At 32.8% G+C, this 25,104-nt stretch overlaps 1 protein-coding gene across 1 annotated transcript in view; it reads right to left on the bottom strand.

The window, feature by feature from the left end:
- The window catches only part of LOC145303446 (DNA mismatch repair protein Msh2-like), a 107,277-nt gene that overhangs the window by 34,944 nt on the left and 47,229 nt on the right, over window positions 1–25,104 (bottom strand). Inside the window, exons 13-20 of the mRNA XM_080144780.1 lie at window positions 23,410–23,546; window positions 19,548–19,664; window positions 17,546–17,660; window positions 11,314–11,369; window positions 8,568–8,657; window positions 8,097–8,268; window positions 6,636–6,761; window positions 4,817–4,912 (exon numbers count right to left, since the gene is read on the bottom strand). Coding sequence (XP_080000906.1) covers window positions 4,817–4,912; window positions 6,636–6,761; window positions 8,097–8,268; window positions 8,568–8,657; window positions 11,314–11,369; window positions 17,546–17,660; window positions 19,548–19,664; window positions 23,410–23,546 — 909 coding nt within the window. The remainder of the gene's footprint in view (window positions 1–4,816; window positions 4,913–6,635; window positions 6,762–8,096; window positions 8,269–8,567; window positions 8,658–11,313; window positions 11,370–17,545; window positions 17,661–19,547; window positions 19,665–23,409; window positions 23,547–25,104) is intronic.

Raw genomic sequence — 25,104 nt, 5'->3', positions numbered from 1 at the left:
TTTTTTTTATTTTGTTTATTTATTTTTTATTGTATTATACAATGGTGGGATGGTGTGCATTAAGTTAAGAATGAAGAGTCTAATTCATGTCGGCGATTAATCTTGGGATGTAATTTGGCAATCAGGATTGATTCTTTGATACGAAGGTTGCCAACATTGCGCTCGGTGGCTAAAATATCTACTCTGATGGATTTGTTAGTGTTGCCGCATGTGTGAAGGTGTTTGCGAACAGAAGAGGCTTGTGTTTGTATGTGTTCTTTTACTCTAATGTGCAGGTGTCTCACTGAGCTACCGATGTATGTTTAGTCACATTTGGTGCACTGTATGCGATATACTGTGTATGTACAGTGGCACATGTTAGTGGTGTTCATCGGGCAGTTAGTTAGGGTGCAGGGTACGTTGCTTAGGTGGGTTTTGCGTTTTGACAAATGTTATCGTAGTGATGGCCCAGTGTGTATAAGTTGTATGTCTAGACCCTCTCTGTGTATAGCTTTGCGGATGGCTGTTGTGATCTTGTCGTTGAAATGGGGCAGCTTTAGAAAGCAGGTGTTAGAGGAAGAATGTTGTGTGCGTCTTCTAGATTTATTGAGGTTTTCAATGGTTGGTTTTGGATATCCATTGGTTTCTAGCACTTGGTTGAATTTATTTGTGCAGGTATTTTTATCCGCTTTGTTGCTGCATGTGTTGCGGATGCGCGCTATTTCATTCCTTGCATAGCTTATTTTAGCTTTACGAGGGAGGGCAGATTTATAGTGTACGAAGAGATCTCTACAGGCGGGTTTCTTGTAGAATTTGGTGGATATATTACTGTCTTCGGAGATCTTGAGGCTGAAGTCTAAAAGTGCCAGGGATCCAGAGCTGTCGGGTTGCTCGATGGTGAACTCAATGTGTGGGTTGGTGTTGTTAAACATGTTAAAAATTGAGTTTGCGTCCTCCCGGGAAGGTGTTAGGAGTAGGATATCATAAACGTATCGCGTGAAGAAGGTGTAGGAGTAGCAAGAGTTGAGGGCGCGGCGTTCGAGTTTGTCCATGAATGCGATAGCGAGTAGTCCTGACAGGCTGGACCCCATAGGCAATCCTGTGATTTGTTTATATGTGCTTTTTTTGTATGTGAAGTAAGTGTTATCTATTATTATTTCTAGGACGTCATGTATATCAGTTCCAGTGAGGCCAAAGCAATAGCGGTTACAGGACGAAATGCAGTCGGTAATTATGTCAATTGCCGGGTATGCAGGGACAGATGTGTAGAGGGCGACGACGTCTAGGCTGAAGGCATATCTGTTGTGCTTGAGTTGTTCTGATGTAAGTGAACGTAACCTAGAGATGACTTCATTAGAGCTGCTGACGTGTCCTGGGAAGGTTGGAAGAAGTGGTTTTAAGAGGTGGGAAAGAAGCCAGGAAATTTTGTAGAGTGGTCCTTCTTTGCTGGATACTATGGGTCTTATTTTGGTGGTGGGGCTTGTTTTATGGGTCTTAATGAGGTGGTAGAATGTGGGAAGTCTACTGTTTCTTGTGGTGAAGTTATGTCTATATTTGCTAGGGATGCTCCTTTTGTTGCAAATGTTGGTCCAGGCTGTATTGATGCGGTGTTCTATTTGTATAGAGGAAATGCTGTTAACTGGTGCGTATAGTGTGTCATCACTAAGGTGAGAGAAAGCAAGTGTGTCGTATGTGGCCTGTGAGATCACACAAAATTCTTTCCCCTTGTCTGAGGGTAGGAAGATGAGATCTTTGTTTCTTAGGTTTTCTAGTGTAGTTCGTTGCGATCTTATTAGGTTGGGTATAATTTTATTCTCTTAGCGTTTTAGTATGGAGAAAATATTTCGTTTTAGACGTGTGAGTTTGGTGTCTAATTCACTGTTATTTAGTGGTGGGTGTAATGGATGATCAAGTTGGTATACAGGGAAATTGTGGTTGTGATCATCGTGTGTGGAGTGGTTGATGGCTGTCAGCCACTTGAGGTGGTAAGCTGTTCTACAGAACTGTGTCTCCATGTTGAGTTTGGTAGTGCTATTGATTCTTTGAGTCATGATGAATTTAGGCCCCAGGGATAGGAGTTCTTTCTCGCTATTTGATAGAGTTTCGGTTAGGTCAGTGACTAGATGGGTTGCTGTGTGCTGTTGTTGTGCAGGGTATCGTTATTATAATTATTATTATTATTATTATTGCTGTGTGGGTTCTCGTTAACGACCCCATGAGGGGGCGTGTAACTCTTTAGTTTAGATAGCCATGTGAACTTCCGTTTGAGCCTTGTCATTTCGTTAAGGACGGTGTAGTGATAGCATTGATCAATTGCCGTGGTAGTCTCAGAGTATCTGGATTCTTCTGTAATGTGAAGTTCAATTTTGGAAGTGTTGAAGTTGTTTATATGCTGATGTAACCGGTGGTGTAGGTGCTGGAGGATTTTTTTAATGCAGAATCTATGTATAAAGTCCCTTGAGGTTTTGAGTTTCGAGAGTTGGAAACAAGTGGGCAGATGCATGTTTCTGATGGTGTTTGGAATTGTGTTTTGTTTTAGGCAACGTTTGAGGAAATTGATTTGGCAGCCGACTGTAGCACGTTTTTCAGAAAGTTTAAATAATTTTTTGGTTATGGCAAACTCTGTCCGGCTCAGACTAAGGGATAAGAGGTGGGTGTAGTTTGCTTGAAGCATTGTATAGTATGTAGTTAAATAGAATTGTTTAAATAAATATAATTTCTTTTATTTTTTATATGCATATACTTTCTTTGGCATTTGAAAATTAAAACTAAAACTGAAAAGACTTTCCCATTATATAAATAATAGAAGGGGGGGGGGTTGCAATATTTTTGATATAATGAAAGGTATGATTAAAGAAAATTGGAAAGTTCTATTTATAGACACTGATGATAGGAACTGACCAATCAAATGGAGCCACATTTTGCCAGCAACCAATCAGAAACCGGAATCACCCCATAAAAATATTGAATCTTTTAAAATTCTCGCTCTTTTTCTGCGAAATTTTAAAGTTCAAAACTTATACAGATCAGCTACCCACCAAAAATTTTTACATCTCTAGGACGTATACAAATTAGCTACCCACTGAAAACTCTTCATCTCCACGACTTATATGGAAACTCACTTGAAATTAAATATTCAGAGAGTTCTTGATCGGATAAGTTGATGTAGATTTGCATTTTGTTTAGAAGAAAATAGAGCCGTTGAATAGAAAGTTTGTTTTAGATGGTCATTCTATGAATATGCAAAATTATTACTTATATCAGCAAGACATTGTTGAATTACTGTGTATTGATTGTTAGTAATAAAATTTTTAGTTTATTTTCGAGGTCCCCAATTTTGAAGGTCTACTAACTCTGAACTTCAAGGTATCAGTTTAATGCTGTTGTGTAATTCAAAATGTGTCTATTTGGATAGCATGTTTTCATTTAGACAAACGTTAAATAACATGGTGTTCAAACAGTTCATTTAGTATATCGGTCAAATTGACGTATATAAGTTCCATTAATTTCTTGTTCCATTTTTCGTTTTAATTCTTTTGGGGAGGCGAGTAGTTCAGATCAAGCAGTGTAAATCTTGGTGTGTTTACTGTATAGTTTTTTAACAGCTAGTGATTTATGATCTTAAAAGGAGCATCGGTGCTCCTTCATTATTAGAGCAAAATTCGAAATATTGAATTTCAAGTAAAATCAATTGTATCGACTTAATTTTCATATCACAATAATGAACATATCCCAAAATTATGAAAAATGATAACGTAGAAAATTATTAACTATAGAAAAATCGTTTTGGAGAAAATTAGTGAAAATTGAAAGTTTGGCTTAAAAAAAATAGTTTGTACTGTAATAGGGGAGGTAATTATCTGAAAACTTTAAAAGTTAAATCAATTCCAAATTATAAGTTATTTCCCTTGTTTTTGTACATCATGTGTACAAAACAAATTTGGAAAAAACATTTTTATTTTTAATAAAGCATGAAAATTCTTGTTTTATTTAATAATGCAATAATATTTAACTAATTGCGACATGACAAGTAGATACCATTGTTTTTTTTAATGACAATATTTTCGACTTCAAATTTTCGCTCCAAAAATGAACAAGCACTGGAGAATCTAATCATAAGATGTTGCAGGTGAACTTATAATAAGGATTAAACATCAATTAACAAATGTTTCTCAAATTTTAGTTTCTTCAGAAAGCTTCTTTTTTTTAGCGGCACAACCTTCCATTTGAGAATTCAAATATTTCAGATTAGTCTTGAATTTAATCCATATTGAGTAGACACCAATTAAGTAAGATTCCCTAAATTTTTACTTCTTTAAGTCCCTTAAGCATAAGCCTTAAATTTTAGATGTTTTCTGGATTAAAATATCATAACAGATTTTGATATAAAGTTTAGTATAATTATGCATTTATTTTAACCTTCGTAAAGTGACAAAAGTGGGGCAAAACGGTTCTCTTTGGGGAATTTTCGCTGTCCTGGAAAGAGTATTCTTCCAATTCCCTACAAAACAATTATCCAACTTATTCTCACTTACATGATGAAGGCAAATTTTCTTCCTGTATGGCAAACACTCTAATGGCAGCTGATTATGACAAGTTTACTTACATGGTTACATAAGTAACTTAATTCGCTTTCATTTAAAGATTAATTCTTTGTGGCTGAGGGGAAGAAGGCTAGCTCGCAAAGTCAAGGTTGGTTTTGTCGACTAGGTTAGAGTCCCATGACCAGTAGTAGTTAACACTTCCTGCATTGATGAGGAATAGTGTCTATAGGTATATAAAAAAATTATTAATACTTATTGAAAAGAAATATTATAGTATATATATATCTCCTTACCTTTTACAAACTCCACATCATTAGGAATGAAAGAGACGTCATCTTGCATCTCCAGACATGGATGACGGGCTTCTTTCAATCGAAGAATTCCAGAACCTTCAAGGAAACCAAAAACAAATAAATGACTTCAAGTTGAAAAAAAAAAAAGAAAAAAAAAAGAAAAGAAAAACCTGTTTGAACATTAACTGTGCAGTAGTGAGCATGACTTGTTTGTGGACATCCATAACTTAAAAAATCTAACTAGTTGATATTGGCAGCATTACATCATCTAATATCTTGCGTGTACAATTCATTGTGGTGGGTTGGTTTGAAAATTAAAGTCAATCAAGAGCAAGGTGATGTAGATGGCTAATTCATGCATCCACACGGACAGCAAAAAACATTTAATTGGCCAAAAAGTAGTGATAGATGCTATATCAGGACTATTAAAACATGATGTTATACCCCTATTAAAAACATATGTGCATCTACTACGATAACTGGAAGAATTTACAGAATCTTTGAAGATTATGAAACAATGATTGCTGTGTTTGAAAAACTTCAATCGTGAACAGATATTAATTTAATGTTTTGAAAATGTTACAAATAGCTTCTAATTTTTATTTTTTTATGCAATAAGTTAATAGCAAACTGAAAACTAAATTTTGTGAGGAATTTGGGTTTTGGCTTACTTATCTTCAGTGAAAACAGCTAAGACAAAGTTAAATTGTGAAAAAAGAGCAAAACTTAATTTTTGGATGACAAACAGTTTAGAACAAGTAGAAGAAAATTTTCATTTTCCAAATCCATGCACATTTTTGTGGACATACCCAAATTAGACAAATATGTACAATAACTCAAAAACAGTCAATTTTTAGAGGTTCTAATTGTGATTTTTGGATTTCTTGTGAAAAAAAAAAAAAAAAAAAACACACACACACACACCTGTATCAACTTTTAACATTCCTGCTAGTCTAGAATTAATTTATGTAATAAAAAAATAAATAAATAATAATAAAAAAAAAAAGTAATTTTTTTTTTTTCTAATGTAGAGATTTTTCGGTCTTTCATAACATACCTGAAAATTTCAATACAATATTTCTGCTTGGAATTACAAATTCAAATTTTCAGGATTGGCATGATTTTATGAAAGCAACAATTGGGTTAGTGGAAAGTTTGAAGAAAATCCGAGAAATATGGGTGCCATGGAATTACTCAAGATAATTTGTATGTTGAGAACAATTATTGTTTATCCAAAGTCGTCTCATTGTTCATTTGACATGATCTTCCTTGTTTACTCAACAAATCTGAATCCTTGAGTCTACGATACCTAATCTCAGTAATTTGTTTCCTAAACATACCTACTTTTAGATGTCCAGTAATTCCATAAGTGATCTCCAACTGAACAAGACTATAGCTGCTTGTTTTCGCAGCTAACAACTATCACACAAGCTGTTAGTCGTCATCCTATCAAGGGAGTTTGTCCACCCCATTGTTACCCACTTATTACCTTTTCTTTTTATCAATCATTTCTCATCACTACTTGGGTGTGTGTGTGGGACGGTCCATAGTATCACCAGGCCTGATCTAACAACAATACTCCATGCATGAGTGAATAGTGGCTTTGTTAAATTGCGTTCTTTCGGAAGATATCGCGTGATTATGCTTTGATCAAAGAATGAGCTCATCAAAATAGAGAAGCTCTTGCAATGTAGATCACTGAAAGTTGTACTTGATAATGCTTTGAGATATTATTTTTCAATAAAAATAATCTTGAAAGAAAAATTTTGAGAATATGTGGAAAAAAAAAAATGTTTCCAACTAATGGAACTACACTCACCTGTTTCGAGCAATTTGGGACGGATGTAAGGCACTGGAGCACACGCTGAAACGTTGGCAAAGCTGACAATGACGTCCAGTTGAGCAATAATTTCATTCAGCAGTAACATTGGCTCAGCATAACCCGCTAAAAAAAAAAAAAAAAAAAAAAAAATTAAATCATGCAAATTTATATGGAGATTTAAATATGCAATTTTGGTTGTACAAAGTATTTATATTAAAATTTTTTTAACATAATTGTATATTGGTGTATAAAAAAAAAGTCTAGCAGCAGAAACATCGCTCCATCTTAAAATTCCAGGAAAAATCCAATGATTTTATGAATTCCAACATCTGGCGCTCTAATTGATTCAAGAATTAGTAGTATTATGTATTGGTTTTAATCCCTCTAAAAACACACAAGTGCTGCAAATTGTTCTGTTCAGAGAATTAATTTTACCCTTCTAGTTCTTCATATAATGAAATATCAAAGTAAAATTTTGACTGTTCCGATTATTTTATCAAACCCTAACTACTGAATCTATTGTAATTCCAGTCATTGACAGCTAAACTATCATTATCGAACATAATTAAACACTGCAAAACACATACAAAATATGTTTCTGAATTTTTAGACAAGGATTGATAATTTGCATTATTTGGATTAGTGTTCTCATCTTGAGTGTTATTCGTACAACATTTTCATCATGGTTGACAACAAAAGCATCCAACCCCTAAAGGGTTTCATTCAAAATTCTGTGCAGATTTCAGAGTTCAACAGAAAGATTCCCGAGTCCGACACGATACACCTGAAGATCAGAGGTTACATCAACTGAAACATTGTACAAATAACAACTCAAGATGAGAATAGTTCGCATAATCCAAAACATAAGAAATAGTCAAGAACATTTCTCCTTTTAATAAATTACACACATGCAATTACACACTGCAAGCACTTGTGCCCCCTTGACGGAAATATCCCGACAAACCCAACAAGCAGCTAAATCCCACCCCTTCACAGTAGAGATCCCTAGATGTAAGGAGCCTTCTATTCCAGTAATTTCTTCCCCCAGAACAGCTAGACTTTGGAATTCCCTTCCGGGTCTCTGCTTCCCCAACTGTACTGACATGCAGAAGTTCAAGTGCAACGTGAACTGGCATCTTGCTGCCTAACTCCCAACACAGTATCCCTGATAGTAGCTCCCTACAACAAAGTGGCAATGTGCCTTGTTTGGGGTGAAAATGTAATAATAAAAAAAAATTTAAAAAAAACATACTAACAAACAAACATTTTAATATAATCTGTTTGAGATTCATTCTTTGTATCAGAAGATCTCTCATTAATTTGCAGGAAAACTACTTCTCCATAATTTCATTACTGCAGAATAGACGAGAATGAAAACCTAAACATTGAGCCAAGTTTAAGAAAAATATAGGAAAAAGAAAAAGGGAGAAAGCGGGTGAAATAACATTTTAAATTTACCTGCAATGTCGATGATTCCAGTGACAACACTTTTCTGTTGTTCCTCATAATCTTGCCGGTTTTGAACATATTCTTCATTTAATCGACGTAAACCAGTGCTATGAAATCGGACACCATTTTTATTTGTGTCAATTGTTAAAAAATTCTTATTGTTTCTAATCAATTTTTCTTCCTAAAAAAAAAAGAAAAAGAAAAAAGGCCAAATTTAAACTATTAAATATAACATGGATAGAGAGAGAGAGAGAGAGAGAGAGAGAGAGAGAGAGACTGACAGAAACAGAGAGAGGTAGAAAGAGAAACAGAAATACCAAGAGAAACAAACAGAAAAACACCAAGAAAGACAAACAGAGGAACACCAAGATACAGAGTAAAAGAGACTAACAAAAACCTAGAATGAGAGAACGACACGGTAAAAAAGAGAGATTTGTTTTTCAATAAAAGATATGGATTTAAATTTTATGTAGTTTTTACCTTTCTTGTAACTCTGAAGAAATATCCGAGTTGATTGTTGGATTCCAGTTTTAATGTTTTGTTGGGTTCAACTCCTAAGTCCCGGGCAACCTGAGCAAGGGTAAAAACAAAATTTTATATACATATGCGGTTTTTCTGATGTTTATTATAATTTACTTAAAATAGCTTTACATATAAATTAAGCATTTTTGAAAAAATATTAGTCCAATACCTTTGAAGTCATTTAATATATATATATATATATATATATATATATATATATATATATATATATATATATAAAAAAGAATTATTGCTTTTAACAATTGTATTTAAAAAAAAAAAAAACCTACATGCCCAACAACTTTAAAGTACCCAAAATAAACTGATTATTTAAAAATATTTATCTAACACCTATAGTAAAAATATCATAAAAATTGGATATTTGAATTTTTATAAAGGGCTTTAACCTCTTTTGCATTAGACTAAATACATAAGTTTAACAACTGTTAGACCTAACATTTGTGTTGAAAACTTAATTTATGAGCACAACAAGGCCATGAAACTAGGTGACAAAGAATGCATTTGTCATGTTAACTTTTAAATATTAATTTTTTTATGTTTAGATATTAATGCTTGTGAAAATGTTATTAAACAGCATGAGGGGGGAGTTATTGTTGAAAATAATCAAATTCCACCCACCACTACTTATCACTAGGTTGTTGTCTCACCAACCACCTTACACTCATTAACCCTTATCCTCAAGTGGCCTTCAGACCTTGATAAGCAGTGTCTCTTTCATTAAAAAAAAAAAAAAAAATTTTTTTTTTTCAATAATCTGCAAAAAATGTCGGCATAAAAAGGATTCAACGCTAGTTAAAAAGGTAATTCCATGTTAATACATCCAGCACTTTAAACTCACATCCGCACATTTTATTGTAACTTGCACCACAGATGGACTTCATAAAAACGAAATCCTGAAAACTTGAGCATGTAACTCCAAGCAAATGTAAATCACTTTGAAGCAATTTAATTTTTGTTTAAAACCTTAATTTCTAATGTTTTTTGCTAATAAAATCACGATGTAATCATAGTTACTTACGCCTGTGGAACTCTCTTTTCCCACCTGACTACAAATTGGATGTCTTCAAGTCCAACATGAACAAGTTCCTGTTGAACTGCCCCATTAAGTAAGACATCTTTATGAGATCTCCATTACTAGCGATTACTACAATATTATCTCATTGATTATTGTACATGCAATAACCCTTATCCCCGAGTAGCCTCCGGTGACTTCCTTGTAAAAAAAAAAAAAACTTACTCTTTCATGTAAATACAAAGTAGCATATTTTTTTTCCTCATCATAAAATTTCCACTTTTTCTTCATACTAGTTATAAAGCAGCAGTAGCTAGGTAAAGGATGAAAATTCACATACTCAGATAGGTGATCAGTTTCGTATGGGAAATTAAAATAAAAATGATCCCTCATTTCAGGATCACTCTAGTCTTTTAAGGCAGTTAGCTCCCAAATTATTTTGATGTTGTTTTCATGCTAAAAAATACCAAAACCACTCATACTTTGATTTTGGTTATTTCGTTTTAGAGCATATCAACCATTTTGAAGTAATTTAATGTCGAATTCAGTAATTTTAGAAAAAAATTGTTTCAAGTTCTTTATATCTTCAAATATTTATTCATTGAGTTTGGTTTGGTTGCTTTATGACATATTAAACCCTTTTTCAGATTATTTAATGCTGAATCTAGTAATTTGGGAACAAATTTTATGCCTCAGGTTCTTTATATTTTCAAATATTTAATTATGGTGTTTGACTTAATTATTTTATTGCAGAAAAGTGTTTCTGCTTTTTCTTTACAGAACATGATTGAGTTTTGCAAATGAAAAAAAAAACAACAAAAAACAATAAGTTCAATGTTTGGTGCATTTTAGGTCAGGAAACAAGTACTTTAATAGCATCAGACATCACTTGAGAAGTGAATGAGTATAAACTAGTACCATTTACAATGAATTTACAATTAAAAGAATGAAATGATTTCATAATTAATTAAAGAGAAAGAGAATGAAGAACAAAGAGGAAGAGGGAGATCAGAAATTTTTTTTACTATTTATCAAGGCCTGAAGTTCATCGAGGATAAGGGTTATTAAATGTATGGTGGCCACCAAGATAACCGTGTAGTTATCTTAGTGACAATTGGGTAGATTTTGATTATTTAAAGTGATAGTACAACAAGAAGTTGTTTACATTGGACTTGAAGATATCGATATTGTAACCAACTGGAAAGCAGGCCAGCGAAATAGAGTTCCATAGGTAGGCAGTTCTAGGAAAGAAGCTTTGTTCATAAAATTTGCCTTTAGATTTGGGCACAGATAGAGAATGGAGGAAATTATTAATAGTGGTTGTAGCTAGACAAGTGCTTTTTGTGAAAGTCTGGTGGGAGGGGCATAGATTGGAGCACAGGCAACCAATTGCCATGAAAATAATACAGCAAGACAGGTTCGCAATATCTCTTGTGGAAAAGAGGTTGCAGGGAGGAGAAGAGAGCATCACCTAGTAGGTTTCAAAGCTGGTTTTGAACCCTGTCAAGGTAAAATAGGGGTGCGTTGATCAGCTCCTTCCCAAGATGTGGACACTACTCCATTTCAGGATGTATTGGACTCTTGTATTGGTAGAGGATTGTGTTGGGAGTGAGAGTATAAAAAAAAAGTATTGATTCAAGTGATGAGATTACAAAAAGGTTAAAATGTTACCTTGTTTAATTGGGATTTTATATCTGCTTCAACTTCATCCATTTTTTCACGTAAAGCTAATAAAAAGAAATTTTTAGAATTACAAATACATACGTCTTAACGGTTTAGAGTGTTTCTTAATAATCACTTCTAAATGACAGTCTTTTGATGTTTATTATAGATGATAACAGAAAATTTTTTTTCAAAATTAATGCTTTTATCTAGTTATGACTAGGGCTCTGACAAGAGAATATTCTTTTCATTATTTTGACTCTCAGATATATATCAGTTAATATCTTATCTGTTTATAGAGTGATGTGGTTCTCAATTGATTAACTGTGTCGGATATATACTCGAGAGTCAAAACAATAAGAATATTCTCTTGTCATAGTTTTAGTTATGACTATAAGCATGAGAAAAATCCACCATCAAAGCATAAAGTTTCAGTTTAAAGTTCCTCCCAGTTTGACTACAAAGTTCCCAAGTTTGAGAAGATGGTCCTGAAAAAAAGTTTGGAGATTACATCGTCCGAAATGTTGTGAATAGAAATGAGAATAATCTAACTAATGCAAAGTTTCAACCCTCATCTAAAACATTCTGGAAGTGGGGAAAGAGAGAGAGAGAGAGGGAGTGAGAAAGAGAGATTTCAACCATTATTGTTTTCTTTGGGAATTTTATTTACAAAATGAGTGCCATAGTATATACACGCTGATAACCAGGATTTTTGTAATCAAACTTGTAAAATCAACAAAGTTTTATTTATAGTACAGTGATAGTATGACAAGAGAAGGAGTTTGAATGTGGTTGTTACGGTGACGGCAGAAGTGTGTTAGCTGGCTTCTCTCTCTATTTTCTGTCTGACTGTCTGTCTCGACTTATATTTAAATCATCCACATTCCTTGATTAGAATTTAATTGTTTGCTCACTTAAACATTTCAATTTGAGATTTTGATCGTTTTATTGTTCTGCACTTTTAGCAATTCCACTCCGGTTAAAATATTTTCTCTCGTTGTTTCATGATCTTGATTATTTGATCGGAATGTAGTGTTGACATTATCGCCTGTAATCTGATTTACATCTGGTTTTGCCCAGATTCGATATTTTCCGACGTTATCCATGGGTGAAATGTTTGCTGATTATAGAATTTTCCACACCAAGACAAATGCTTCTTTGTCCGTTTTGAACCTTTCAGTTACCTCCTTGACATTACTGTTTAGATGAATTTTGCAGATGAAAATTTAACATTTTTTTTCTTATGAATTGTCAACTGATTTTATATTTTATCTGTGGATATAGCTTTCATCCTTCAGGAAAATTTTGATTGCGTTAACATTCCTTTTCAATATGAACTTGATATCATGGTGTTAAACTTACTTAAAATATAATATTATGGAATTGAAATGTTTGTCTCGTTTAAGAGTTGCTGCTTTGTGAATTCAGTTGACTAACATGTAATTTTTGTCCATTAGAACTCCTGTCATTTCATTTTTTATTTTTGATGACCAGTTTAAATCTATCTTTTTTGGTTAAGAACCAAGAATTAAGAAAAAAAATGACTGGAAAGTCATTTTTACTCCAGTAATATTTGGAAAAATAAATTGAAAATGACAAAATGTCATGTTAAGTTAATGTTCGGAAAATTAAAATCAAATATTATTCAAATTTTATTGAAAATGTCAGTGAATAGATCTGAGTATTTTCTATTTAGACAAGACATAAAAAAAGAAAAGAAAAATTGACGACACTTAGTCATCAGCTATTTCATTTTAAATTCTTACACCCCAGAAATTTATATCCTATTTATTAATTAACTTTATAATTATTTTCAGAATCACAAAGTAATATTTAAAAAAAAAATGTTGACATTGACATTTTGTTTGAGCATTTATTTAAGAAATTCAACTACGATTTTGAGTTTCCCATTTGTAGCTTTTACTGGACATTTTTATCTTAGTTAATGTAACTGACTCATTGTCTCCCCTCTGCATTATTATCTATAAATATAAAAGCGAAAATGTATGTATGTATGTATGTTTTCCTCGATGTCCACAAAAGGCTTCTTTCAGAGAAGCGCTCGCTCGCTTCACAACTTCTTAAAACTTTTTATATCATCTATAAATTGTAATATCTCGCACTTAACCATGGGGCTCGCCAGCCTATTTAATTTTATTGACTTTCAAATGTTAATTATTCCACATTTCCCGCATCGACACGCGTTACATTCGGTTTTCGGTATAAAAAAAAGCGAAACTCGACTCTAATCACAGGCCCAGAGCCAGTCCGTTTGGTCAATGTTGACTTTGTCATATCAGACGGTAGCTTTCATTTCGAGACGAGGGAGCAGGTTTTTAAAAACAAACAAACCGATTTATTGACCTCATTAAAAACTGTCCTGCACAAAATGCTAACTGCTGAATAGATATCGCCATCACGCCAATCAAAAACGCGCACCTGTTTTTTTTTTCACACTTTACTATTTTCCAACTGCGCGTCGTCAAGGCTTTTTTTTTTTTTCACGGGCACCTGTTTTTTTTCATACACACCTACAAACACCCGGGCAACGCCGGGTACCCCTCGCTAGTCTATATATATATAAAACCGAAAATGTATGTATGTTTGGATGTCTGCTAAAAACTTTCGACAGACACAACAAAAATTCACAAACTCGGTATCACATCGAAGCTCCATCCTTTGCTAAAAAAATATCGAGAAATTGGCCAGAAACGAACTTTTTCACCCTGAAATCGACAATTTTCGACGGGGAGGGGGGGGTCAACAAAAACAGTCCTCTCGTGACAATGACCCATTCTATGCATGCGTCAGATGACGTCGTGACCTGATTTACTTTAAATAGTTGAAAAACAGAACAAATTTCATGTACGTCGCGTTAGTTGGTTAAGGCTTTGGTTCATTATCGAAACCTTTTGGGTTCGAATTGTGGTGCGAGATGTTTTGTTTTTTTTCTCGATTTTTTAAACTTAAATATTAAACCAGTGTTATTTAATCCACTTTTCACGTAACGTTCGTTTTTCTGCTTTTTTTTTTTTTTTTTTTTTTACTTTGCTTATTCTTAGCGACACCCAAAAACACCCGGGTACCCACCGATTTTTTAAATTTTAATATCGAAACAGGCTTATTTAAGCCATTTTTCACGTGTTCGTTTTTTCTATTTTCATCATTCGTTTGCCTTACGTTAGTTTTTTCTTGGTGTTTTTTTCTTTACTTCGCTTTAATTTACCCGTTCGAGATTCCAGCGCAAAACTAGGTCAAACATCACGCAACTTGACGTTGTCGCACCTGCTAATTTTGGTTTATAAACGTCAACTTAACACACTTATCAATTCATCTGTTCCCGTGGTCGAGATGGTTAGGTCGTAAGGTTTTTTTCTTCCATTTCCTTTCCACCTCCGCGTCAAACGTTCAGGGTTCAAGCCTACCTTTATACTAAAACTATTTTTTTCTTTTACCCCTCCAAACTACCGGCCAGCATTTTTTTTTTAACAGGGTTGTTTTAATCTATCCCCCCCGCCACACACACACACACACCTCCAAACACCCATGCAACGCCGGGTACCCCCGCTAGTATATCTATAAAAGTGAAAATGTCAGTGTGTGTGTGTGTATCTGTCTGTGTGTACATTTCCCTACCAAATAACTGTCAATTTTCAGTCTACAGACTCGAGATTTGATTTAAGGGGTATTGAGATTTGAGAAAATCTTTTTAATCGGTTTTTGGCCAGAAATTTGGCTATTAAGGGGTCAAGTTTCAATGATTTGACCTTTAAGAACTCTACCAAACCCCTCCCCCAATTGTGGGTCTAAATACTTGAAATTTTAGATATAGGTTCCTTGGACAGGGATTTAATTTTATAATTTGATTTGAGCCCAAAACAATAAATGTCATAATCAGGGTCAAAGTTAAAAAAAATTGACCTCTGTGGGCTCTACCAAATTACTCAGCCAATCTTTGGTCTAAACGTTTGAAATTTTACATAAAGTGTATTCAGACATAGGGCAAGCTTTTTAATCATTTTTTTGCGGAAAATTTGGCTTCCAAGGGGTCAAAGTTCAAAAGATTTTACCTTTGCGGTCTCTAACAAACTATTAAGCCAATTTTGGATCTAAACATTTGAAATTTTACATAAAGGGTATCCAGACATGCAGCAGGCTTTTTAATCAGTTTTGGGGCGAAAATTTGGCTGACAAGAGGTCAAAGTTGACAGAGTTGACCGTTGCAGACTCTACCAAACTTCTCTGCCAATTTTGGGTCTAAACACTTGAAATTTTAGATGTAGGTTACTTGGGTCAAACATTTTAATTTAATTTGAGCCCAAAACAATAAATGTTAAGGGGCCAAAGTTTTAAAAAATTCAAGCTCTGCGGTCTCTACCAACTTTTCTCTATGGTAGTTAAGGCATTACCATACACATTCACACTTTTTAATATATACATATGCGCATGAACATTACATAGGGTCGAGCAAAGCCAGGCTGAACTGCTAGTACTACATAAATCTCAAATCTTATGTATAACTTTATTAAAATTCTACTCCATTATTTTCAGTAAACATCAGTAGATGCTAATAATTTTCATTAATAAGTATGAGAGGCATTCCAAAAGTAATGGCTCCTATTTTTATATTCCGTTTGAATGAATTGAATCGCATTTTTGACCTGAAAGTTTCATCTCCCTGTTGCAGATATTGACGATATGACTAAAAAAAAACAACCCTTGTCATGGACATGCATCAGAAACAGATGATACATTGAATTTCTCCATGCAGAAAAAATTGAACCGATCAACATTCACCAGCGCCTATTGAATGCTTACGAAATCGATGTAGGTGATGCCAGTATAATTAGAAAATGGATTCATCGATTTCAGGGCGACGACAAATGTGAGTGACAACGCGCGCCACAGACTTTTACGACTGAGGCATCAAAAGAAGCTGGCAAGACTGCATTGACTATGTAGAAAAATAAATTCTGGAGCACAAAAAGTTGCTCGTTTTAACAGTACTACTCCTGTCTTTATAGGTTGTCAATGTTTTAGTTTTAGAGTTAAAAATATGAGGCATTACTATTTTTTTCCTGGTATTTCATTTCTATATTACATACGTGTAATATAGAAATGAAATACAGAAGTATTTACAAGGTGCTTTCAATAAGTTTCTATACATTTTTGTACAGGCATTTAAAATTGTCATAGATTCTTGAAAATCCAATATGTTATTGGTATATATCTTATGAGATAACTGACCAATTTTTATCACTTCCAGTTCAAATGAACAGCTACACCAGGAATTGGAATACATCCAACTAAAGCCTGATTGTCACAGCTAGTGAATTTCAAAAATGCAATCTAGACGTAGGGACACTATAAGAACGATATGCAATAAAATTATGTTTTAAACTTGGAAAAAAATGCAACAGAAATGTATGGAATACTTCAGACTGCATTTGAACTCTCTTGCATTTTTGAGTAACATAGGAGATTCAAGGGAGGCAGGGAGTCTGAAGGATGATGAGAGGTATAGGAGTAAGGAAATCAGAACAGCAGAGGTGATTGACCAAAGAATTTCGTCGATAAGGACTGTTGTGTGTCTATAGAGACAATAAGTGCACAGTTTGATGTCAGTGTGGGAACTGTACACACAATTATTTGCAAGGAACCGAAGATGCAGAAAATTTGTGCAAAGTTTGTCTCAAGGGTGCTTCATCCTTGTCACAGACTATTTGATCAAGATGGGCATCAAGACAGTTGCTCACTCGTCCTATAGTCTAGTCCTTGCTCCTTGTGATTTTTGGTTATTCCCTAAGCTCAAGGAAAAACTTAGAGGACGTTATTATGAGACAATTGAGGAGATGAAAGAAGCTGTGACGAGAGTCATTGACAGGTTTACACAAGAGGACTTCTATGAGGCCTTTCAGAAGTTGTTAGAACAGTACATCAAGTGCATTACAGCCGAAGAAGATTACTTTAGGAGGAGACTAGAGTTTCATGTGTACTATCAATAAAAATGCCCATACTAAATAAAAGTCTGGAAACTTATTGTAGGCACCTCATATTTTTCTTCTTATATGAAGAAATATGGATGTCAACCCTTTTTCCCTTTATTAAATCAAAAAAAAATTCGGATTCATTTTTATTTACAGGTTTCATTTTTAACGGAGAAAATAAGCATACAGACAAAAATGTATATTTATAAAATGTTTTCAATGATACCCGCCTCTCTCCGAAAAATCAAACTTACCAGCCAAAGTTTCATCAAATTCAGCTTTAATCATAAATTCATGATTTTCCACTTGTTCCATGTCGAGTGTACTTTCAATCATCTCTTGGAATTTCATGAAGTCAATTAAAAGTTCCTTATGATTAAAAAAAAAAAAAAAAAAAAAAAAAAAAAAAATGAATAAAATTATATCTAAAGTTATCTTGAGATTTTAAAAGTTAAGAACTAAATTGCATTTAAGCTGACATATTAAACTAATTCAAATTTGAAATTGTTATTGTTGCATCATGTTAATATTTCAAGAAGCATGAAGGTTTTGAAATATATATATATATGCACACATATACATATTTATTTTCAAAAATGTAAAAATATACACGTGTGTGTGTGGGGGTGAGGTGATACATATATTTTAGTTTTACTAATATCATCATTAGTATCAGAGTTCCCTCACCTCCAAATAAAATAATAAACACAAAAAGAATACTTTATAATAAGTACTAATTTTTCTGATTCCGCTAAAAAATTCAGAGATTCTTCATTATTGTATCGAAAATTGAATTTTAAGTGAAACCAATAGTGTCTATTGAATTATCAGGTCTCAGTAATTAAAATATCCAAAAATTACCAAAAAAACAAACAAAACAAAACAAAAAAACGATAAGATAGAAAATTAATTATTAATGACAACAGTTTTCAAATACACTCAGTGAAAATAAAGTTTTGCTAAATTGGCCGGTTTTCAGAAAAGATTTACCTTCCTTTTGTCAAGATTCAAACTCTCCAGCACCCACTTTTCGTTGCAAAACTCAATTTTCGCCAATTGTCTTCAAAAACTATTTTCATTTTCTACCTTATTGTTTTTCCTAATTACAAATCATTTTTTCCTACCTTTCCCAACCATTTTTTCCTACCTTTTACAATTATTTTTTTTCTTCCTTTCCCAATCATTTTTTTCTACCTTTTCTACCTTATCGTTTTTTATAATTTCGAATCATTTTCTACCTCATTGTTTTTCATAATTTTTGGCTATGTTCATTACTGTGACATGAAAATTCATAACATTATTTTCACTTGGAATTCAATATTTTAATATTTAAATTTTACTAAAATAATGAAGAACCAATTCAGATTTTTCCTATTTCCGATTAAATGTGCCTACACTAACCCAAACTAATGAAGATTTTGTTGTGACAGGATGGATGGCAGAGACTTCAGGTTGAAACAATTGTAGGAACTGCAATCAGGACATTGTTGATTCACCAGCAACAAAGGATGTGGTAGAGGTAGTCATGCCCTACTTGGACGGAACAAAGGCAAATCTTGGAATGCTTAGTGGTATATTCTTTGTGTTGAATTTTATAGATTTTAAAAATCTTCAAAAATTTGCCATAAAAAAAAATCAAGCATAGAATAAAATCACCCAAATTCCACTTTCAAATAAAATAATGTAGTCAAAGAGTTAAAAAAAAAAAAAAAAAAATCACTTTTCTTTTTGATTTCTATATCAATGATGGGAAAAAATTCAGAAAAAGAAAGGATAGATGAAACCGTATTCAATGTAACAAAGTTCGCCACTAGCTCTTTCTTATGTTACCAACTTTTCTCTGACAACACCATTTTCAAATACTGATCTCGAAAAATAATGCTCGCCACTAGAACTTTATTAAATGGTATAGTTTTTTCCAACATCATTTTCAATACTGATCTGTATTGCTCACCAATCTTAGTCTCCTAAAATGCTAAAACATACCTTGACAAGTTAAGCTTGTCTCTTATGAATCACAAAGCATACTAGTCACACAAGATAAATATGCATAAGCTCCGTCATATTTTTTTTTTTTTTACATCAAGGTTTTGAATGCCAGGCAAAAACAGCCTCTTACGGCGACAAGGTAAAATGATTTCCATCATTTTGATCCAAATGACTGCCACAAGGTCTATAAGTGATTTGTAACACGTGCTAATTCTTGGTTGATCGGATCATTAAAAGAGGAGAAAGAATGAATAATTAGTTGCTCACCTTCATTGGATTGCTGTACATATGCATTATTAAATCCTTGTGTTGTGTATTTGATTTTTCGAGGGCCTCAATCAAGTGAGGCAATTTCCCCAAAGCCTGGTAAACCCGATAACAATCCTGTGTGCAAAGAAGAAACAAAAGTGTAAAAAGAAAATTATCAAACTTATTTGATTTCAACAGTACAATACCTATTCAAATCTAAAATGCATCAAAATATTTGTCCGTAGTGCTCAATACTAAGAGGCTTATCTATATATTGAATGAGATTTTTTTTCTTGCTCTGACATTGATATTAAAAGCCTATCTTTTTCTATTGAAAAAATATTAAAACAAACTTTTTAATATACTCAGTTATGAATATGCAAGTAGCTACATGAAGGTTAACTAATTTGCATATTCCTTTGAAAAAAATGAGCATTAATTATTAATTTTTTATAGTTTCTTATTAGAGCGATATGTTTTAGTTTCGATTCTAGCTGATAGCACCCAAGTCATTAAAAAAATTTTTTTTTTATTAACCTTTTTTTAATCACTACTAAAGATATAATAGAGAATTAACTATAATAATAAATAAATTTGATATATTTGTTTCATTTCAGATCAGGAGTAAACGTCAGTCCCAGAAGTTTGTCAAGACATGATACTTCTTCAAAACGAAAGTCATTCATTTCAATTGGAGTCAGCAATTATGATGAAAAGAGGGAAGCTTGGTTTTAGATGTATTAAAAATAACCAGCCACATTTTACCTCACTTCATCACGTGCTCAAGATCAGAAGATAGAAAATTAGAAAGGTCTTGGTCCTTGTCGACCTTTGAAGTGTTGCCATAGATTGTGGTGTCGTTTGCATAAATGTCTATGAATGATCTAAGAAGGTGATTTGGGAGATCATTGATGAAGATCAAGAGAGTTGGACCCAATGTCAGAATATATATATATATATATATATGTGTGTGTGAAATCATCCAGAAATTCATGAGTTTGACATACATAATCTCAGATTATGTTGTAAGTTGCACTACAGATGAACATAAAAATAAAGAAATCCTGAAAATTTGAACGAGTAACTCAAAACAATTTCCGATTCAGAGAATTTTCCGTTTTGTGTAAATGGCCCAAGATGTTGCTCTAATAACATCTATATATTAATACGATAGTGTGAGTGTTATTTTCTGTGTCACGCTTACATCCAGGGTTTGTTATATACTTCCATTTCTTGTAATAAATAATTTTACTAAGATTTCTCAATAATTTTGGTTTTGGTTTCGATTATAACTGATGGCACTTAAGTTATCTAATTTTTTTTATGAATAATTTGACCAAGAACTCCTTATAAGTTTTGGTTTCGTTTATAAATAATCTATTTTTAAAAAATAATTTATCAAGAATTCTTCACAAGTCTTGGTTTAAGTTGATGGCATCTTGGTAATCTATTTTTATATAAATAATTTTATCAAAAATTCTTCATAAGTTTTGATTTCGATTATAACTCAAGTTATATATATATATATATTTTGGCAGCAAGTCATTATTCAAGCACATCTGATTGAACACGACAGAGTTATTCTTTTTTCTGGATATCTTTTCGATTTGCCAAGCGGTCTTTTATTTCAATCGGCATTTGTACAGAATGGCGCCCAAAAGTTGTTGTTTCAGCTCCTGATGATAATCAGACGCACCAATAGAAAGCACTTGAGTAGAATATGGCTGAACAACAACCTTTGGGCGCCATTCTATACAACATGCCGATTGAAATAAAAAGACCACTCGTGTTCAATCAGATGAATATTTATATATATATATAAGTTTGGGATTCAGTTTCGATTTAAGCAGATGAACCCAAGTCATATAGGTATATTTATTAGTTTTGAAAGGGCAAGAATATTAACTCTAAAATAATACATATGAAATCTGCAAGAATTAAAATATTATATTTAAGCATATTTTACGACCTGGCTACACCGGGCGTCCCTGCTAGCTTGGATACTTTTGCAGTTTTAATAAAATAGCTACAATAACAGAGCATCTTCATTTACACTGAATATCTACAGAATGTCAACATCAATATATTATATATGAATCAGTCCTCCAATGGAATTTCCACAGGGTCTGCTAGTTTTAATAATTACATTTTCTTGAATTTTTTCAGTTTAAACCAGAATGTTCTAAATCAGTAACCATTTGGAATTGCATCAACAAATTTTCAGGATTTCTTAATTTTTATGATGTTCATCTGTGGTGCAAGTTACACAAAATCTGAGGGCATGGATTTCAAGTCTTGAATCATTTAACATAAACATAAGACAAATTGAGATAAGGAAAAATAAAATGTACATTATTAGTTCAAATGTTCAATCAATGTATAAAATTTTTTTTATTTTCTTATTCCATGGAGTTTTGGCTTTTCTCTTCAAACAAAATAACAAAATAAAAAGTAAATACTCATTACCATAAATTTGAAAATCTTGAAAATTGTGAATAAAAGAATTTTTTATCTTCTATTAAATAAATATCAAACGTCTGTGTGGTTGTGTCCGTAAGTCCTCTAAAAACTTTTGTCAACCGCATAGTTACAGCATAGACCTGGTATTGTTAGAAAAAGCAATCTTTTGGACAAATAATATCAAAAAATTAGAAAAAAAATCCTTGATTATTTTGTGTAAAATGCCGTTTTTTTTTTTTTAAGGGGGTAGGGGTCATGTAAAAATCTTAGGTTTGACACAGTTTGTAAATTATGCATGTGCAAACGCAAGTTTCTAACTTTTAGTTTTAAATAAATAGATTTGCGACATGATGATATCAATGGCATTTTGATACTGTTGATAACATGCTCGGTTACAGATGATCTTTTGTGAGTTTGCATCCGGCACGCATATTTCTTTAATAATACACACTAAGTTTTTTTTTCTATACTATCATAACATGATAATTATAAAAACGTTTATTTAATAGCCGCATTCTTTTTTATTTTTGTGTTTTCATCCGTTTTACAATGTGACACAGTATTTTCGAATTTTTAACCATATCTGGTTTTTCAAATTAAAGTGCACTACCCCCTTCCATTTTTTTTCCCATATATATATATTTCACGGCTGGAAAAACTCATGTCTGTCTGTCTACATTTATAGCTTACAAATTTTATTTTTGGCTTCTATTCTGGCTGATAGCACCCAAAATCACAATATTTCTTTTTTTGTTTCTTTATAAATTAAAATATATTTAAGCGGATTTTACGACTGGGCAACGCCAGGCGTCCCCCCCATTGGTCTATTAATTAAAGTTATTTTTAGGCTAAGATTAACACTAGCGACCAATGCCAGAATCGATCATCAAATTCAGGCATAGACAACAAGTAAAGTATTATGATCTCTGCAGTGACTTACATCATAAATAATGAGGCACAAACTTTTCCTCAACTTTCATCGATTAGGGATATGTCACTTCCAGTATCAAGAAGGCAGCTTACTGTTCAGCCATTTATTTTGATGTCTATATATTTTTAAAGTTTTTTGGATCTTTTATAAACCCAATCGTATTTATTCTTTTTTCCTGGTCTTTTCTCTCTATGCCCTTTTCTGCTACATTTATAACATATTTTGCATTTGAAATAACAGTCAGGTGTAAAATGACTTTTTCCACCACGACTTTCAGTATTTTTTTGTTGACTTGTTTCAATCTTTGTACTTGAGCAATATTTTCCTCAACCTAGCATAACTACAGCAAACTAAAACAATTATCAAACATTTTTGAGCTCTTAATTTGCTAACTAATGCAAGAGAAGATGAATTGATGAAAATGAAAGTCCATTAATTCCATAGATGCGGAACGATTTTTAAGCATTTTTGTAACCGTTTCTTTCTTACCTGAAGATTTGCTTTTTTGCGTTCAAACTTCTTTGATAATCGCTGAAAGTCTGGAATCTTGCGTAAATGATCTTCATGAAGAGTTTGGCGAAGTTCTGTATCCTCAAAAAATACTTCCACCAAATTCAGTCTCTCTTCTGAAATAGGTAGTTTGTCAAAAATAGTTGATTTTAAACAAATATACATCTCGTGTTAGCAGGAAAAAAAAAAGAAAAAACAACTAAAGTGCCAAATAGTAAAATACAAGAACAGAATATGCAATTATTATTTCCATACTATACACTTTAGTGTCTATTTTAGGTACTTCAGGCATTGGATATCCACACCCAAGAAAGGAAAAAACTTGGACAATCCTATTAAGCCATTAGCATTAGTTTTATGTTGTTTGGAATAAAGTTGCCAAATATAACTTTACAGGTATAATAATTTATATTCTCAGAATATACTGCCCTAAGAAAATTTTAGTGAAAGTGGCAATATCACTTCACGGGAATTCCTCTTAAAGAGGGAGGCATTACAAAGAAAATATTACTCTTTGATAATTTTCTTTGTTCTCAATGTGCTTGACTCTCAATCACCACTAGTATGTATTTGAAGAGTAATGAAAATAAAAAGGTTTGGATTTTTGAATCAGAATAATATGACTGCGGACATGTCACTTCCAGTATCAAGCGGAAAGATACTAGGAAATTACATGACAAGCTGATTGATCAGATCAGACCTCTTCAACCTTCCTGTCTATCCAAAATAAGGGCTAAAGTGTCCGAATATCTAGCCATAAGGATCTAGTCATACAGCACCATGGTCACCACCCATGACCAACAGGGAGAGAATTTATTCCTCTGCATGGGGTTAGAGTAGTGAATTTGTAGCCCCACAGATAGGTACCTAAACTGGAATTTAAAGCCTACAGTATGTAAATAATAAGTATATATCATTTGACAATTTGGTACTAACGTACTTCCTAACTTCCAACGGAGCACTACTGGAAGCAGTGACAAGATAATGCCCTTTTTCTTATATTTTTATTTTAATAGAAATACTTAATAAAAGTGAAGGAACTGATTTGCCTTGTAACTGTCTCCGGCAGCACTACGCTAAAAGTTAGGAAGTATGTTAGCTGACGATAATCAACAATTTGAATAAATCTGAAATCATACTCAAATAATCAAATAAACAGTATTAGAAAAAAAAAAAAAAAAAGATTAAGCTGCTTACAGCTGTTTATAGCCAATGTTTACTTTTAGTCATAATTAAACAAATTCTTTTCAAAACATCAAAGAATTTTCATAAAAACACTGAAACTGGCATTTGCAAGTTAATGATTGTTCTTTGTGTTTAACTTTTCTATTTGATCTAAATGTAAATGTGTGTGTGTGTATATATATATATATATATATATATATAAAATTTTGTTGCACATGTGATGGGGGGGGGAGAATTAAATAAAAAGCAAACAAAGGGATATAAAAAGAAATTTTAGGGAAAACAAATATTTGTCGCACATGTGATAAGGGTAAAAAAAAGGAAACAAGGACTGAACACAACAGCATGCGAGAAATAACAAAACAAACACTTTTCCAAATAATATAAAAATAGGTTTATTAAAGATAGTAAAAAACTCAACGAAAAGAATATGTTCAAAATTATGGGGGGGTTGGGATATATGAACTGAGTGAAAATCCTAGAAAGAGA

Source organism: Euprymna scolopes, chromosome 19 (genome assembly GCF_053919585.1).
Source record: "Euprymna scolopes isolate OS-2025 chromosome 19, ASM5391958v1, whole genome shotgun sequence".
In the NCBI taxonomy this organism is placed as follows: Eukaryota; Metazoa; Mollusca; class Cephalopoda; order Sepiida; family Sepiolidae; genus Euprymna; species Euprymna scolopes.
Note: the sequence above shows the minus strand (reverse complement) of the source record. Positions and strands in the feature narration are given on the sequence as shown.